General features: G+C 45.3%; 1 protein-coding gene across 1 annotated transcript; it reads left to right on the forward strand.

Moving 5' to 3' along the window:
- Positions 1–8153: 8153 nt before the first annotated feature.
- Positions 8154–10316, forward strand: LOC146526611 (uncharacterized). Its single transcript, XM_085206946.1, has one exon. The coding sequence runs from the start codon at positions 8154–8156 to the stop codon at positions 10314–10316; it is 2163 nt and encodes a 720-aa protein (XP_085063072.1).
- The last annotated feature ends 8344 nt before the right edge of the window (positions 10317–18660 follow it).

Below are 18660 nucleotides of genomic sequence, written 5' to 3' on the forward strand. Positions count from 1 at the left end.
GGGCGGAAACCAGACTGGAAGGGAGATAGGATATGATTTCTGGTAAGGAAGGAGGAGAGTTGTTTATGGACTATACGTTCTAGTATTTTGGACAGGAACGGGAGGATAGATATCGGGCGATAGTCTGTAAAGGAAGTGGGGCTAGACACTTTAGGTATAGGAACAACTATCGCCTGGCACCAGATATCAGGGAAAGTATTTGAGGAAAGGGAATAGTTGAAAATATGGCACAGGATAGGAAGTATAGTCTTCATGGTTAAAAGAATCATTTTCCGACTGATTCGATCACTGCCAATAGCATCGGACTTAATGGCAAGAACATGCTTCTTCACTTCGTCAGGAGAAATAGAAGTGAAATGAAAGGGAGAAGGACCAGAGATTGAAGGGATAGACTTAATAGTATTAATTTTAACATTTTGACTTAATAAGTTGACATTCGCGAAGTGCTTATTCATTTCGTTGATATCCGTTCTATCGCCTAACGCGGTAGTTTTTCGTGAGCGTCCAATACCCATTGAGTCAAGGAATTTCCAAATACTAGCAGAATTGCAATTTTCGATAGAATTATAAATAAAAGTGCGTTGAGCATCCCTGCAAGTTTTGTTACATCGGTTCCGTAGTATTTTGAACCTGTTAAGGTTTTCCTCAGTAGGATTTCTCTTGTACTTCGATTTAGCCGAGTTACGTTTTACCATAAGTTTTTTAATATCTTCCGTTAACCAGGGGGCAGGAAGGTGCTTGAGTTTTATTGGTCGAAGTGGAGCGTGCAGGTCAAAAAGCTCAGTTAAAAGAGAGTTAAATATAATAATTTTTTCATTAACAGTTGGAGCATTTAATACACTCTCCCAATCTATATTATCTAGATCTTCTAAGAAAGCTTCGTTGTTAAAATTTTTAAAGCTTCTACGCATGATGATAGTAGGTTTAATTTTGGGTGTACGAATTTTATAACTCATATATATGAGATCGTGATATGAGAACGCTTCTGCACACAACTGACCATAAGTAGCGACTTGCTCATTCGACGAAACGATCATTAAGTCTAATTGTGACGGAGCGGTATTAGGAAAGAAGTGGGTAGCGTTAGTGGGTAGAAGATTAAGATTAGCACTTTTAATAATATTTTGTAATCGAATAGCACGCCAGTCATTTTTAATTAGACAAGTATTAAAATCTCCCATTATGATGAAGTGATCAACACCTGGAACATACTTATCTAGTAAAGTTTCAAAGGTGTCAAAATAATTTATATGAAGTGAAGGGCTGTAAAGTACACCAAGTAATAGTTTTAATGTGCCAAATAACACTTCAATAAAAATATGCTCAGAAGTATTTGAGTACAGTGTAGGAGATTTGTCAAGAATAGAAAAAGGGATGTGGCTGCGTAAGTAGATAGCAACTCCACCACCGCCTTTCCCTGTACGGTCATTACGAATAAGATGGAAGCCGGGTAAAGCATAGGATGTGGATGGTAAGGAAGGTTTTAGGAAAGTTTCGGAAACTAGGATCGCGTGAACGTTTTTGGCATCGAAGGAAGCTAGGAGATCAGGATAATGAGCGGGAACACTTTGTGCATTGATATGCACCACGTTGAAGTGCTTGGCAGAGTTCGCAAAAGTCGTGCCCAAAACAGTGCTTAGCGACGCGGAAGTGCTATGGAAACTAGAATCTGATGATAACGATGTAGACTGACAAAATATATCATTATCGGAGGTGTCACTGTTTGAGTTAGCGTTGTTGAACATAGTGCAGTACCAAAATATAATAATCAAGTAAAAATTAATAGGATAATAAATATATATAATAAATAAAAATAAGATTAAAATAAAATGTGTGTATATGCAGAATGTTAATGATAATAATAATAAGAGCTATATAATATATGTATGTCCAAATAAATAAATAAATTAGCAAAATAAATATTAGTGATAAAATTAGAAAAATAAAAATAAAAAAAATAAAATAAACAAATAATCACTTACAATAACAAAAAAAAAAAAAGAGGTAAAACACGATAAATACAACTAAGTCCGTAATCTAGGAGTTATCGTGAAAAGAAACGTTTAAGACAGTTCCGGCCATTGACAGATTAAGTGTCAATAAGCCTGTCAAAATAACTAACAAAAAGTAAACATTACAAACTCATGTTCATGTATGTAAAACACGATAAATACAACTAAGTCCGTAATCTAGGAGTTATCGTGAAAAGAAACGTTTAAGACAGTTCCGGCCATTGACAGATTAAGTGTCAATAAGCCTGTCAAAATAACTAACAAAAAGTAAACATTACAAACTCATGTTCATGTATATATTTATTTTATGATTTTTTATTTTATAGGTGAAGGCAACACTTTAACTGGACTCTTTTTGACATGCATTCTCCTATTGTGTAATATAATCTCTTTTTTACCGTACCTTACCGTCCTTTGTGTGTTTTCCATACAACGTGACATTGGCGAAGTGAATAGTGCTCAACTGGCACGCTCGAAGCGCCATAAATAAAGAACCGAACCGGACCGAACATTACAACATTTAATATTACGTTTTAAAATTGTGGGTAAATTATATATATTAATGGATAAGTATATTAACGATTTAAGTTGTGGGTAATTTGTACATTTTAGTGAATATATTAGTGATTTATAGGACACTAGCTCATAAGTTATTAGATATAAGGTTAAAAGTATTCTATCAACATTAATTGAACAAACTAATGCATTAAGGAAGTTGTTTACTTCTTCGAGTTTACGATCCTCTTCATTCGTGTAACCTGGCTTTGTCTTAGAATCACCAGCACTTGAGCTCGCCATAGGTGCTTTAAGAGGTTGAGCCCCAGCCGTGTCGTGGATATTGTCTAGCTCACTGCATGTGGAAATAGTATGGCGCTTCCCATCTGGCCCAATGACAATGATGTAGCTCTCCTTCGTCCAACATTTATTTATGCCAAAACGTTTTCGGGCTGCCATGAAAGTCTCGTGCCTGGATTTAGTGAGGAATTCCGATAAAGTGATGCCTGTATTTTTCAAATTGGTTTTAGCATACCATATTTGATTTCGCATAGATAACTCTCGGAATTTTACAAGTATGGGTCTTGGTTTATCAGATGTTACAGTACCCAGGCGTTGACATCTGCTAATGTCACCCAGCTCCAGATCAGGCAACTTCAGATGTTGGGACAGGACCTTCACCGCAATGGCAGAATCAGCTGTACTTCTCTCCTCGGGCACACCATGCACCAACAGTATCTTCTTTCTGGTCCGCAAGTCAAGAAGGTCTAACTGTTTTGACAGTATATTTACCTGCAGCTGAAGCCCCTCCAGTGCACTCAATACAAAAGATCGAAATGCACTAAATTGAGCTGCAATGTGGGAAGTGGGGCTTGCCGCAGGAAGCGCAGAACTCAAATTTTGCTGAAAGTCAGCCATTTGCGAATTGAAGTGTAGTGACAGTTCTTGTATTGATTGCTTAATAGCTTCCATGTTGATGTAATTGAGTTCAAAAGACTAGTGATTATGGATAAAAAGTTTTGGTGTAGAAATTATTGCACGAATAACTGCTGGCAGGTTGGTGACTGTTAATACATCACTTATACATAACACATTTCACTTATAATTTGTTTTAACTATTTTTAAAAGAAAATTATTTGGGAGCAACTTTAATAAAAAAGTATAAAAAAAATTTTAAGTTAAACGGTTTTATATTGCAGATAAATGTACTAAAAGCTAAAAAATAATTTCATAGAAATTATGATTACTAAAATTTAATCGTGGGGCACGTCCAATATCTACAATTGAAAGACATAGCGTGAGACTTCACCCACCTAGTGGTAAGTAGCAAGTGTCCCCACGATTTTATTTTAGTAATCATAATTTCTATGAAATTATTTTTTAGCTTTTAGTACATTTATCTGCAATATAAAACCGTTTAACTTAAAATTTTTTTTATACTTTTTTATTTTTAAGTTTTTAGTTTTTATTTCTCATGCTATTCAATTCGTTGAAATGAGGCTCGATGTCTCATTATTGCAAGGTTAATGGAGAATGTTACGAACGACCCCCCCAGAGGTCCAATAGAGGGACAAGGCTATGTACAACAAGATGTGCCTGAATCTTGAGGGGAAAACGCTAACGACATATCATTTTTATCCACCTAGTGCCATACAGTTCTCGGCGCGCTTTTACCTTTTACCTTGGGTGGTACCCCTAGCGACGTATCATTTTTAGGCACCCTATAGCCACACAGTCCTCGACAGGATACCAGATCTTGACTTATGTGGGAGATTCATATTGTAATTGTGTATAGTATACTGTATTATACTTACCAAGCCCTTTATTTTGATACCCATATTGATGGGATTGAAAACTACATCATCCGCCATTTTGTAGCAGTGGCCATCTTTGATTTTGATTTTGTATAGTGCACTGAATTCTACTTGACAAGCCCTTTCATTTGATACCCATATTGATGGGATCGAAAAAACTAACTTGTCCGCCATCTTGTAACGGCGGCCATCTTGGATTTTGATTTTGTATAGTCCACTGAATTCTGCTTGACAAGCCCTTTCATTTGATACCCGTATTGATAGGATTGAAAAAAACTAACTTGTCCGCCATCTTATAGTGGCGGCCATCTTGGATTTTGATTTTGTATAGTCCACTGAATTCTACTTGACAAGCCCTTTCATTTGATATCTATATTGATGGGATTGAAAAAAACTAAGTTGTCCGCCATCTTGTAGCGGCGGCCATCTTGGATTCACAATAATATTGAATATGGATAATTGTATTGTCACCAGAATCAAAGGCGTATACCAAATTTCAGATCAATCGGTTAACGGGAAGAGGGTTAAATTTCAATTACTAAATTTGACCCAAACAAACAAACGGGGTGAGCTAAATAAAACCGTTTAAAAACGTATTTACTTTTTGGCACCTACCCTCAGAAAAAAAAGTGATAGGGATGATTATGATTAGACATTAATTTACTTCTCTAGAATAAAGAGTTCTTAAAATAGAAATTACATAAGATTGAATAATTGCTATGGCAGATTCAAGAATTAATAATAAAATTTGAACAATAATTAAAATAATTAATAAATAATTAAGTATTTTAATACCTGTATTACTTAATAAAGTTAAAAGTAAATGACCTGCAATTATATTAGCTGTTAATCGAACTGCTAAAGTTCCAGGTCGAATAATATTACTAATAGTTTCAATTAGTACTATAAAAGGTATTAAAATAGTTGGTGTTCCCTGAGGAATTATATGAATAAATATATGTTGTGTATTATTTAATCATTATAAATCTTAATCATAATGTTAAAGATAATGAAAGGGATACATTAAGATGACTTGTTCTAGTAAAAATATATGGGAATAAACCTAAAAAAATATTAAATAAAATAAAAAAGAATAATGAAATAAAAATAAAAGTTGATCCATTAATTCTATTTGGTCCTAATAAAGTTTTAAATTCATTATGAAGCTTATTAGAAATAAAATTTCATAATAAATAATGACGATTAGGAAAAAATCAGAAAGATAAAGGAATAAATAATAATCCAATAAATGTTCTAATTCAATTAAATGGGAAATTAAATAAATTTGTTGAAGGATCAAAAATTGAAAAAAGATTATTTATCATTTTCAAAAAAATTTTTTGAAATTATTTTTCTTATTTTTTTTTAAATTAAAATTATTTTTATAATTAAAAATAAAATAATTTATAATTATTAAACTAATAAAAATAGAAATAAAAAATAATAATGAAATTATTCAATTGATAGGTATTATTTGAGGAATGTGGTGTGAGTGGTGATGGTGGTGGTAGTGGTTGTCAACGAGTGGTTATGATTGTTCTATGTAAAACTTCATTTAATTAGCTATTATTTTTGTGCAAAGTTACATTTTGGTATATTGACAAGAACAAACATAAAAAGTATTCGGGTGAATTCGGAATCTCCCTTTTTTGAAGTTGGTTGAAAATGAGAACATCCTCTTTTTTGAGATTGGTTGAAAAGAAATGCAACGATCAGGAATCTCACTTCTGACATCAATTTAAAAAGTTTTTGCTTGTAACTATTACAGTATAATTAATTTTTGACCAACAAAAACAAACTTTCTCAATTTTCTCCGAATTCCATAATCGAAACCTAACCAAACTTTCACCAAATTATCCTTGAAGTGTATCCTTTCAAATAAAAAAAGAATCATCAAAATCGGTTGGCGCGACATTGAGTTATTCGGCTATTAGTCGCGCACATGCATAATGCAAATTTAAGACTTATGTGATTTTCTCATGGATACCATTGTCAGACATGGACAAAAAAAAAATATGACCATTCGGGAAGCTATACCTTTTAAATAAAAATATTAAAATCGGTTCACCCAGTTAAAAGTTATGAGGTAACAAACATAAAAAAAAATAAAAAATACAGTCGAATTGATAACCTCCTTTTCTTACAGAAGTCGGTTAAAAAAGGATTATTATTCATTATAAGAATGTTCAGAAGGAGGTCAATTTTGATATCATTCAATAGAGGATGGTATATTTAATGAAAATAGGATTATTCGTTGATTAATTATTGATTCTCAAATAATAATAATAATTAAAATTATGGAAAATAATGAAATATATGAACCAAATGAAGAAATAATAGGCCTAGTGTCCGGGGAACCGGCAAGCCAGGCACGCACTGAGGAGGTGCGGGTAGCCGCAATGGAGTTGTGGGAAACTCGGCTGGCAACACCAACTGCCGGCCTGAGGACGATGGAGGCTGTTCGTCCAGTGTTCCGCCAGTGGTTAGCGCGGCGTCACGGCGTCCTAACCTTCCGCATGACACAGGTGCTCTCGGGGCATGGCTGCTTCGGGGGTTACTTGTGTCGGATCGCCGGGAGGGAGCCCGACGCTCGCTGCCACCACTGCGACGACTGCCTCGATGAGACGGCCCAGCACACGTTGGAGGTGTGCTCAGCCTGGGCGTCTCAACGTCGCGCTTGGCGCGACGTCATAGGGGACGACCTTTCCCTGCCGGCCGTGGTCAAGGCTATGGCCGGCAGCGAGACGTCGTGGGATGCGGTCTCATCCTTCTGCGAGGCAGTGGTGCTCGAGAAGGAGTCGGCGGAACGGGCGAGGGAGGCTTTTGCCGAAGTCGCCATCCGCCGTAAGAGACCGGGTCGCCGGAGGGCGGCACACGATCGCCGCCTTCCGCCCTAATGTGCCAGAGGGCGGTCAGCTTGGGGAAGCTGGCCGCCTACCAACCTGGCCCGAGTAGGCGCGCAGGTTGCGCCGTCCCGCGCGCTACTCCGAGCAGGCCGTCGAGGGTGCCCACACACCCTTGACTCCGCGACGTGCCTAGCAGGCTCCCGCCGCCGCGTTTCGTGGACGATTCTAGTCCCCGCGTCTCGCGGTCAGTGGCGGTCGAGGAGGAGCATCGTGAGGTTTTAGTGGGTATTGGGATTGGCCTTAGCCGGTCCATGAGTCCCACATAACCCGCTCGAGTCCCCACTCGGGCCGGTATCCGTAAAAGGATTTCCTCACGTTAAAAAAAAAAAAAAAAAAATGTCAGGTTAGGTTGGGGTGCTTGGTCGGATGACCTCCTCGTGTGTTCACCCGCTGTTGGCCCTTTCTCGAATGCTTGTCGTTCGGGGGGGACGAACAGTGTTGCGGACCGGTGCACCCTGGGCGGCGAGTAATTGGTGCCTACAGGATTCGTCCTTGGGTAATGATTGCTCGCTGGCTAATAATCCGGCGTGGTTCTTCGCGTGTCCTCTGTCATGCAGAGGTCACAGTGTGAGGAACCGGAGGGCGTGCGTGGTGTGTACTCACCCTACCGCCACGCAGGTGCAGTGATGTGCCAGCGCCGAAAATATCGGAACTCCACTCTTGGTTGCGGTCATGTCTCGTAATCAGGAATGGAACTGACCTTGGCCTTGCCTTTACCGGCCGGGCTGCGAGGAAGAAAACCTCTATAAAAAATTACCCCAACCCAAGCGGCGAAGCAGCGCGAGGGGTTCATGGCTGATGGGGAGATCAGTCGCTACTGCTGGTCCCGCCAGGGTACCGGCCGACACCCTGGCGTAATAGGCTTATCCGAGTACAGGGGGCACTGCTCGGATGGACCGTTTTTCCCCCACACTCGTGGGAACAAAATGGAAAATGTTAACTTAAAAACCCAAAATGATGACGTAGGGAGGCCCGAGGAGGGCGGTGATCTGTTGTTGCCCGAGATGGGCGGAGTAGTAGTTGTGCCCGAGAAAGGCGTAGGGAGTACTTTGCTCGAAAGGGGCAAAAGTCCGGCACTTGTGCCAATAGGAGGGGGGTTGAAGGATGCGCGAGTCGTGTTAGAGCGTCTGGACCATGAGGAGGTTGCCTCTATTATAAGAGATAGGTCCAGGTCGTCACTTTCGTCGCGAGGCCGTTTCTGGGCGGCTTCCGAGTCAGACGCCGATGGCGTGATGTCTGTTGGGTCGAACAGCTCCAATGCTATCGAGGGGGCTAAAGCGCAGTTCCGAAAGGACAGAAAGAGGCGCCATCACAGGAAGAGTAACTCTGAATCCTCGGATGCGGATGGGGAGACAGAGACAAGCCGAAAGCGAAGGTTGCTTCGGCCAGAGGGAGTCGTGGTCGTACCAAATATTCCTGATGAGAATATAGGGCTAGCTGCTGGAAAGAAGGCGCTAAACGATGCCAAGCGCGAGGAGCGCCGGCTGAGGGCGGAGGAGGAAGTTGCTGAAATCTCCGCGGCGATACAAACTAGAGCAAGTTCTAGGCTCTCGGATGTGCCCCTGGAACTTTGCGGTGAGGAGCACATGGTCTCCGACTTGCGTAGCCAAGTATCTGATAGCTTGGCTATAATCAATAGAGTCGCCTGCAAGTCGGGGAATCTGAAGGGCACATTTACTAGGGCCCTTAAAGACGCTGCCGGAGTTATCTCTTCTGCCGTTAATACTCTGGCAAAGAGGACGGCATCAGAGGAAGTGGATATCCTCAAGGCAACAAACTCGCGACTGCAGTCGGAGTTGGTGGAGTTGCGGAAGGAGTTTGCCCTTTTGAGAGCGGAGTTGGAGCGGTCTAGAGCATCGGACTTGCGACCCACTCCCACGGAGTCTATTGCTGTGGAGGACATAGTGGGCACTATGGTCTCCACCAGGCTGGAAGCCTTTAAAGATCGGCTACCACCGGAGAGAAATCTGCGACCTCCGCTAGCGGCGGACAAGCGCAAGGTGGATAGCCCAAAGCAGGCGCAAGTGGACCCTGTCGCATCCACTTTGATGGCGCCGGCTAATCCGGCACCAAAGGAGCAAAGGTCTAAAAAGGCCAAGAAGAAGAAAGGCCCGGTGAAGACCGCATCTACTGAGCCTCGACCTCTGCCACCCGCTCCGGCTGATATGTCTGAGGGCTGGACTGTAGTAGCCCGGAAGGGGGCCAAGAAGAGAAAGCCAGCTCCTAAGCCGAAAGCGCAAAAGGCTAAAGCGCAAAAGGAGCCAAAGTTGCGTCGTCCTAGATCGCAAGTTGTGACGATTAAGTTGCAGCCAGCCGTCGCCGACAAGATGTCGTATAGCGATGTCCTTACCCGGGTCAAGGAAAGTATAAAGTTGGAAGACCTGGGTATAGAGGACCTGAGATTCCGTGTTGCGTCTACTGGCGCTAGAATGCTAGGCGCTAGAATGCCTGGCGCCAACACTGCTGAGAAGGCGGATGCGCTAGCTGAGAAGTTGCGTGGGGTTCTCAGCCCCGAAGAGGTCCAGGTGTCGAGGCCAGTGAAATGTGCGGAATTGAGGGTGTTTGGCCTCGATGACTCCGCCACTGCTGAGGACGTGACGGCGGCAATAAGCCGAGTTTCCGGCTGTGCTGCGGGTAATATAAAAGTCGGAGAGATCCGACAGGACCGGGCCGGTCTAGGAACAGTATGGGTCCGATGTCCTGTCGGCGCAGCGCAGAAGATTAGCGGGGCGAGACTACTTGTTGGCTTCGTCTCTGCTGGAGTGAGGCTGTTGATGCCCCGTGCGCAACGTTGTTTCCGTTGCCACGAAGTGGGCCACATGGCTGCTAAGTGCAGTAGCCAGGTGGACCGCAGCAAACAGTGTTTCCAGTGTGGCCAGACCGGGCATCAGCAGAGATCGTGTTCGGCAGAGCCTCATTGTCCGGTGTGTGAGGCGGCGCAAAGGCCCGCTAATCACATGTTGGGGAATGCTGCCTGTGGAAAGGCTAGCACCAATAACGGTGGAAAGCGCAGACGAGTGCCGGCAACATCGGCCAGGTCTAATATCCCAGCTGGGCCTGAGGAGGTGCAACACATGGAAGACCAATAATGGCTCTCCGCGTGTTGCATGCGAACATTAACCACTGTGCTAGGGCCCAGGACTTATTGGTCCAAAGCCTGGCGCAGTGGTCTATCCAGGTGGCGGTTGTTTCGGAGCCCTACAGCGTTCCCGACAGAGACAACTGGGTAGCCGACAACACCGGGGTGGTGACTATTATCACCCAGGTCGCCGCGGGCTCCCCGCCTTTCTCACGTGTAGAGAGAGGTGTGGGATGCGTCGCCGCACTTGTCGGCAACCGAGTTGTCGTAGGGGTCTACTTTTCCCCCAATCGAACTCTCGCGGAGTTTGAAGAGTTCCTTATACGATTGGGGGAAATGGTAGAGCGATTTCGTCCGGCGGAGATGTTGGTGGCCGGCGATCTCAACGCGAAGTCCAGCGTGTGGGGCTTCGCAACGACGGATGTGCGTGGTGTGGCGCTGTCGGAGTGGGTTGTTGCCACCGGTTTGTCTGTGCTCAACCGAGCGACCAAGAACACGTGTGTGCGAAGGCTGGGCGGATCCGTCGTGGACGTTTCGGTCGCGAGTGCTGGATGATGTGGAGACTCTCTCGGATCACCTCTACATCTTGTACGAGATCTCCATACATCCTGCGGTGCCACCAGCCCCCAGTCCAAACTCGCGAGAGTACGGACCGCGGTGGCAACTGGGTCGTCTCGACAGGGAGTTGTTGGAGGAGGCCGCGATAGTGGGGCGCTGACGCGTATCTGTGACGCGTCAATGCCCCGTTCCGGGCGCCGCCCTCAACGGCGGCAAGTGTACTGGTGGTCGTGGGAGATCGCGCAACTGCGTAACACCTGCGTTGCGGCGAGACGCCAGTACAGCCACTATCGCAGACGGGTACAGAAGGTGCAGGAGGAGGAAGACCGACTGTACCGCGTCTATGTCGAGGCGAGAACGCAGCTGCAGGAGGAGATCGGTCGTGTGAAAGGCGAGTCGCACGACCGGTTGATCGCGGGGATAGACTTAGACCCGTACGGCACACCTTACCGAATGGTGCTCGGTAGGTTACGGGCTTGGGCACCACCACTGACGCAGACACTCCAACCGGACGTACTCCGAGGGGTTCTGTCGTCGCTATTCCCGCAGCGGGCCAGTTTTGCACCACCCAGTATGGCCCGCCCTGCAGCGCGTGAGGAGGAAGAGGAGGACGACGAGGACAGCGTCACACCACCGGTGGAGGAGGAGGAGCTCGAAGAAGCTGTACGCCGATCTCGGCTCAAGAGCACCGCCCCGGGCTTGGATGGCATTCCCGGCCGGGCGCTAACTCTGGCCCTCAACACCTTAGGGCCCAGAGTGCGAGGACTATTCACTGCCTGTCTGGCTCAAGCCATAATTCCACAGCGGTGGAAGACAGGCAGGTTAGTCCTCATCAAGAAGGAGGGTCGCCCGGCGGATTCAGCCTCCGCCTACAGGCCCATCGTGCTCTTGAGCGAGATCGCCAAGCTCCTTGAGCGTGTTGTAGCCAGGAGGCTACAACACCATTTGGAGGGGACAGGTCCGGACCTCTCGGACCACCAGTATGGCTTCCGTAGGGGGCGATCGACGGTGGATGCCATACTGGAGGTAAAGTCCTATGCGCAGGATGCGGTGGCCCGAGGCAATGGAGTCTTGGCGGTGTCTTTAGACATCGCCAACGCCTTCAACTCCCTGCCATGGCCCTGCATAAAGGAGGCACTGTTATACTATCGTGTGCCTCCATACCTGCGCCGCGTCATCGGGGCTTACCTGTCCGGTAGGTCTGTGACCTTTCCAGCTCCTGGAGGAGGTTGGAAGGAGTTCGTTGTGTCGGCCGGTGCTCCACAAGGATCGGTGCTGGGTCCGATCCTCTGGAACATCGGATACGACTGGGTGCTGCGGGGCGGCACCCTGAGGGGGATAAAGGTCCTCTGTTACGCCGATGACACGCTGGTCTTGGCGCAGCAGTGGACCTATCGAGAGGCGGCAGTCCTCGCGACTGCTGGAGTTGCGGAGGTAGTCGGCCGCATAAAGCGGCTGGGCTTGGAAGTCTCCCTCAACAAGTCCGAGGCAATCTACTTCCATGCTCCTCGAAAGGGCCCACCGGCAGATGCCCACATCGTCGTCGGTGGCGTCAAAATTGACGTTGCCCGGAGCATGAAGTACCTCGGACTTGTTCTGGATGGTCGGTGGAGTTTTCGGGGCCACTTTACATCTTTGGCCCCGAAACTGTTGAAGACAGCGGCGGCACTGGCGCGCCTTTTGCCCAATGTGGATGGGCCGAGCGCCTCTAGCCGTCGGCTGTACACCGGAGTGGTCCGATCCGACCGGCACAACATCACTCTGCTGCGACGTGCGCAGAGGGTGATGGCCATCCGGGCGATACGGGGGTACCGGACCATCTCCGGTGAAGTGGCGTGCGTGCTGGCTGGAGTCATACCGTGGGACCTGGATGCTCTTTCTCTGGCGTCGGTCTATTGCCGGCGTCGAGGCCTAGCGTCCGGGGAACCGGCAAGCCAAGCACGCACTGAGGAGGCGCGGGTAGCCGCGGTTGAAATGTGGGAAACTCGGCTGGCAAATCCATCTGCCGGCCTGAGGAAGATCGAGGCTGTTCGTCCAGTGTTCCGCCAGTGGTTAGCGCGGCGTCACGGCGTCCTAACCTTCCACACGACACAGGTGCTCACGGGGCATGGCTGCTTCGGGGGTTACCTGTGTCGGATCGCCGGGAGGGAGCCCGACGCTCGCTGCCACCACTGCGACGACTGCCTCGACGAGACGGCCCAGCACACGTTGGAGGTGTGCTCAGCCTGGGCGTCTCAACGTCGCGCTTTGCGCGACGTCATAGGGGACGACCTTTCCCTGCCGGCCGTGGTCAAGGCTATGGCCGGCAGCGAGACGTCGTGGGATGCGGTCTCATCCTTCTGCGAGGCAGTGGTGCTCGAGAAGGAGTCGGCGGAACGGACGAGGGAGGCTTTTGCCGAAGTCGCCATCCGCCGTAAGAGACCGGGTCGCCGGAGGGCGGCACACGATCGCCGCCTTCCGCCCTAATATGCCAGAGGGCGGTCGGCTTCGCCCGTCTTCGCCCCGCTTCGGTCGTCGACGCAAGTATGGCTTCGTCCTGCTCTTTCTCGGATGGTAGAGACATGTCCGAGAGCCTGGAGCTAGCCCTGGCCAGTACGGCCGCAGCGCTGTCAGACACCTCCTGTTCTGACCTCAGCGGCAACTCCTTCCTTTCTGCCTCACCGAGACCTTTCCGTCTCCTCATGGCAACCACTTTTGGCGCCGGTCTATCTGGCTCTCCTTCACCAGAAGACCCCGACCCCGAAGGTGCGGGCGGTAAGTGGCGAAAACCGATTTTTTCAGTTTTCCCCGCTCGGATTCAGTTGAAACTGGTGTCGATCGTTCGGGCTCCGAGGGGCCTTCAAGGTGGTATACAACCCGCGGGAATGCGTGGGAAGGTGCCGGCGGTAAGTGACGACAGAGTTAGTGTTATGCATTGGTATGGAAGGGGCGAGTCGAAGCGTGGCCGACGGACATCGACTCACTTTGTGTTTGGCAGTCGGCCGGTGCAGACGACACTGAAACTGTCCCGCGTTCCGTGTTGTGTATCTACCTTCTGGGATAGCGGTAGCTGCTTTCTTGTGTATTGATTACGGTGTTGTAATTAATTCGTAATATCACAAATTGTGTTTACTCATGCCAACATTATCCACTAAAGCACACAGTAGACCGGGCACTCAAAACTATGTGCGAGGGAAATCCACCCAACTCCGACGTATATATATATATATAATAATAAATTTAATTAATGTATATATATATTACTATTAATTATTAAATTTTTAATATTTTTCTTTCTCCTATTTTTATAATATTCATATTAAAAATTAAAATATATAATAAACGATTAATAATTATTTAAAAAATTATATTATAAATATAATATTAATTAAATAATAATTAATTAATTAAAAAAAAAAAAAATAATAATAATACTTTATTGCATTGAAAAAAAATATATATATATATAAAATTTACACAGAAAAAAAAAATAGAAAAGAAAAGAAAAGGAAGGATACATAGGTATTTAAATTAACATGTGCAATGGCGGCCTTATCACTGCAAGTGATCTCTTACAGGCAACCATTAAAAGTGCAGGACTTATGCAAGAAATTATCGTAAGGCGCAAAAAGTATTACTTAACAAATAAAAAAAAGCTAAAATAAGCTTTTGGATTCATACCCCAAATATAAAGGAAATCCCTTTTTTTTAAAAATAAAGTGCCTGATAAAAGGATTATTCTGATAGGATAAATAAAAAAGTAAAAAAAAAATTTTTAGTTAAACGGTTTTATATTGCAGATAAATGTACTAAAAGCTAAAAAATGATTTCATAGAAATTATGATTACTAAAATTTAATCGTGGGGCACGTCCAATATCTACAATTGAAAGACATAGCGTGAGACTTCACCCACCTAGTGGTAAGTAGCAAGTGTCCCCACGATTTTATTTTAGTAATCATAATTTCTATGAAATTATTTTTTAGCTTTTAGTACATTTATCTGCAATATAAAACCGTTTAACTAAAAATTTTTTTTTTACTTTTTTATTTTTAAGTTTTTAGTTTTTATTTCTCATGCTATTCAATTCGTTGAAATGAGGCTCGATGTCTCATTATTGCAAGGTTAATGGAGAATGTTACGAACGACCCCCCCAGAGGTCCAATAGAGGGACAAGGCTATGTACAACAAGATGTGCCTGAATCTTGAGGGGAAAACGCTAACGACATATCATTTTTATCCACCTAGTGCCATACAGTTCTCGGCGCGCTTTTACCTTTTACCTTGGGTGGTACCCCTAGCGACGTATCATTTTTAGGCACCCTATAGCCACAGTCCTCGACAGGATACCAGATCTTGACTTAGGTGGGAGATTCATATTGTAATTATGTATAGTATACTGTATTATACTTACCAAGCCCTTTATTTTGATACCCATATTGATGGGATTGAAAACTACATCATCCGCCATTTTGTAGCAGTGGCCATCTTTGATTTTGATTTTGTATAGTGCACTGAATTCTACTTGACAAGCCCTTTCATTTGATACCCATATTGATGGGATCGAAAAAACTAACTTGTCCGCCATCTTGTAGCGGCGGCCATCTTGGATTTTGATTTTGTATAGTCCACTGAATTCTGCTTGACAAGCCCTTTCATTTGATACCCGTATTGATAGGATTGAAAAAAACTAACTTGTCCGCCATCTTATAGTGGCGGCCATCTTGGATTTTGATTTTGTATAGTCCACTGAATTCTACTTGACAAGCCTTTTCATTTGATATCCATATTGATGGGATTGAAAAAAATTAAGTTGTCCGCCATCTTGTAGCGGCGGCCATCTTGGATTCACAATAATATTGAATATGGATAATTGTATTGTCACCAAAATCAAAGGCGTATACCAAATTTCAGATTAATCGGTTAACGGGAAGAGGGTTAAATTTCAATTACTAAATTTGACCCAAACAAACAAACAAACGGGGTGAGCTAAATAAAACCGTTTAATAATGTAATTTTTTACCTTTATTATATTTTATAGAATTAAACTATATCTAATAATTTCAAAAATTATTGTGCATTTTACACTAAAATATATTTTTTTTATAATGAATTTAAATTCATCTTTAGAATATTTTATTCTGATTTTTTATTTTATTAATTAATAATTCCAATAAAATATTTTTCTTATTTATTTTATTTTTCAGAACTATAATTTCTATTTCATCAAATTCATGATTAGGATGCTGAATTGGCTTAGAAATTAATTTACTTAGATTTATCCCCTTAATCTCTTCCCCCAATAATCTATTAAATTCAGAAGCTTCCTTAAAATATTTTTTAACTCAATCTATTGCATCAATTATTTTTTTATTTTCTATCCTATTGAATTTATTTCTTATAAAAATATTTATTAATGATTTATTATCAATTATTATAAATTCTGCAATATTAATAAAAATAGGTTCTGTTCCTTTTCATTTTTGATTTCCTAATATTATAGAAGGATTATCATGATTTAATAGATTTATTTTAATAATATGACAAAAAAATTCACCAATAATTTTATTATCTTATAATATAAATTTTATTTTTTTAATTTTTGAATTAAGGATTAGACGGAAAAGAGGACAAGGGATGAGGAAGAGAGGTAAATTTCAGGAAACTATTGAGCAAGTAGGGTAGGGGCCTGCCCGGAGGAATGAGGTCCGCTAAATCAGATAGCTTGGACCATAGAGGGTGGGATGACAGCTGTAACATTTTACCAACAAACCGATCAGACAGGAATTGGCGACGGATAGGATAAGGAGGATCAACACACTCAACCTGCAGTGCGTTGGTGGGAGAAGACTTCATTGCACCTATAATAATTCGTAGGCATTTGTATTGGATCCTATTGAGTTTTTCAGTAGCAACTTTGTTAAAGGGGTCTAAAACAAATAATCCGTAGTCAATGTGACTACGGATAATGGCATTGTACAGTAGTTTGAGAGTATAAGAGTGTGCACGCCACCACACACCAGACACAGCTCTTAAAGCGTTGATGCCGTTTTCACATTTTTTACTGACATGTTCAGCATGGGCAATTCCGTTCAGTCTTTTATCGAGAATCATGCCTAAGAATTTAACATTTTCTGCTAATTGGATAGTATTATCCCAATACCCACTAAAACCTCACGGTGCTCCTCCTCGACCGCCACTGGCCGCGAGACACGGGGACGTGAGTCTTCCGCGAAACGCGGCGGCGGGAGCCTGCAAGGCACGTCGCGGAGTCAAGGGTGTGTGGGCACCCTCGACGGCCTGCTCAGAGTAGCGCGCGGGAGCAACCTGTGCGTGCCTACTCGGGCCAGGTTGGTAGGCGGTCAGCTTCCCCAAGCTGACCGCCCTCTAGCACATTAGGGCGGAAGGCGGCGATCGTGTGCCGCCCTTCGGCGACCCGGTCTCTTACGGCGGATGGCGACTTCGGCAAAAGCCTCCCTCGCCCGTTCCGCCGACTCCTTCTCGAGCACCACTGCCTCGCAGAAGGATGAGACCGCATCCCACGACATCTCGCTGCCGGCCATAGCCTTGACCACGGCTTGTCACGCCACTTACCGCCAGCACCTTCCCGCGCATTCCCGCGGGTTGGAAAAAATCGGTTTTCGCCACTTACCGCTGGCACCTTCCCGCGCATTCCCGCGGGTTGGAAAAAATCGGTTTTCGTCACTTACCGCCCGCACCTTCCCGCGCATTCCCGCGGGTTGGAAAAAATCGGTTTACGCCACTTACCGCCGGCACCTTGTGTTGCGTCTACTGGCGCTAGAATGCTAGGCGCTAGAATGCCTGGCGCCAACACTGCTGAGAAGGCGGATGCGCTAGCTGAGAAGTTGCGTGGGGTTCTCAGCCCCGAAGAGGTCCAGGTGTCGAGGCCAGTGAAATGTGCGGAATTGAGGGTGTTTGGCCTCGATGACTCCGTCACTGCTGAGGACGTGACGGCGGCAATAAGCCGAGTTTCCGGCTGTGCTGCGGGTAATATAAAAGTCGGAGAGATCCGACAGGACCGGGCCGGTCTAGGACCAGTATGGGTCCGATGTCCTGTCGGCGCAGCGCAGAAGATTAGCGGGGCGAGACTACTTGTTGGCTTCGTCTCTGCTGGAGTGAGGCTGTTGATGCCCCGTGCGCAACGTTGTTTCCGTTGCCACGAAGTTGGCCACATGGCTGCGAAGTGCAGTAGCCAGGTGGACCGCAGCAAACAGTGTTTCCAGTGTGGCCAGACCGGGCATCAGCAGAGATCGTGTTCGGCAGAGCCTCATTGTCTGGTGTGTGAGGCGGCGCAAAGACCCGCTAATCACATGTTGGGGAATGCTGCCTGTGGAAAGGCTAGCACCAATAACGGTGGAAAGCGCAGACGAGTGCCGGCAACATCGGCCAGGTCTAATATCCCAGCTGGGCCTAAAGAGGTGCAACACATGGAAGACCAATAATGGCTCTCCGTGTGTTGCAGGCGAACATTAACCACTGTGCTAGGGCCCAGGACTTATTGGTCCAAAGCCTGGCGCAGTGGTCCATCCAGGTGGCGGTTGTTTCGGAGCCCTACAGCGTTCCCGACAGAGACAACTGTGTAGCCGACAACACCGGGGTGGTGACTATTATCACCCAGGTCGCCGCGGGCTCCCCGCCTTTCTCACGTGTAGAGAGAGGTGTGGGATGCGTCGCCGCACTTGTCGGCAACCTAGTTGTCGTAGGGGTCTACTTTTCCCCCAATCGAACTCTCGCGGAGTTTGAAGAGTTCCTTATACGATTGGGGGAAATGGTAGAGCGATTTCGTCCGGCGGAGAT

Source organism: Heliconius melpomene, unplaced genomic scaffold (assembly GCF_056956725.1).
Source record: "Heliconius melpomene rosina isolate 202511_hmr_F unplaced genomic scaffold, ASM5695672v1 ptg000036l, whole genome shotgun sequence".
NCBI lineage: Eukaryota > Metazoa > Arthropoda > Insecta > Lepidoptera > Nymphalidae > Heliconius > Heliconius melpomene.

What these genes read in the sequence shown, in the direction of transcription:
- LOC146526611 (XM_085206946.1), top strand. Translation starts at nt 8,154, where the DNA reads ATGGAAAATGTTAACTTAAAAACCCAAAATGATGACGTAGGGAGGCCC.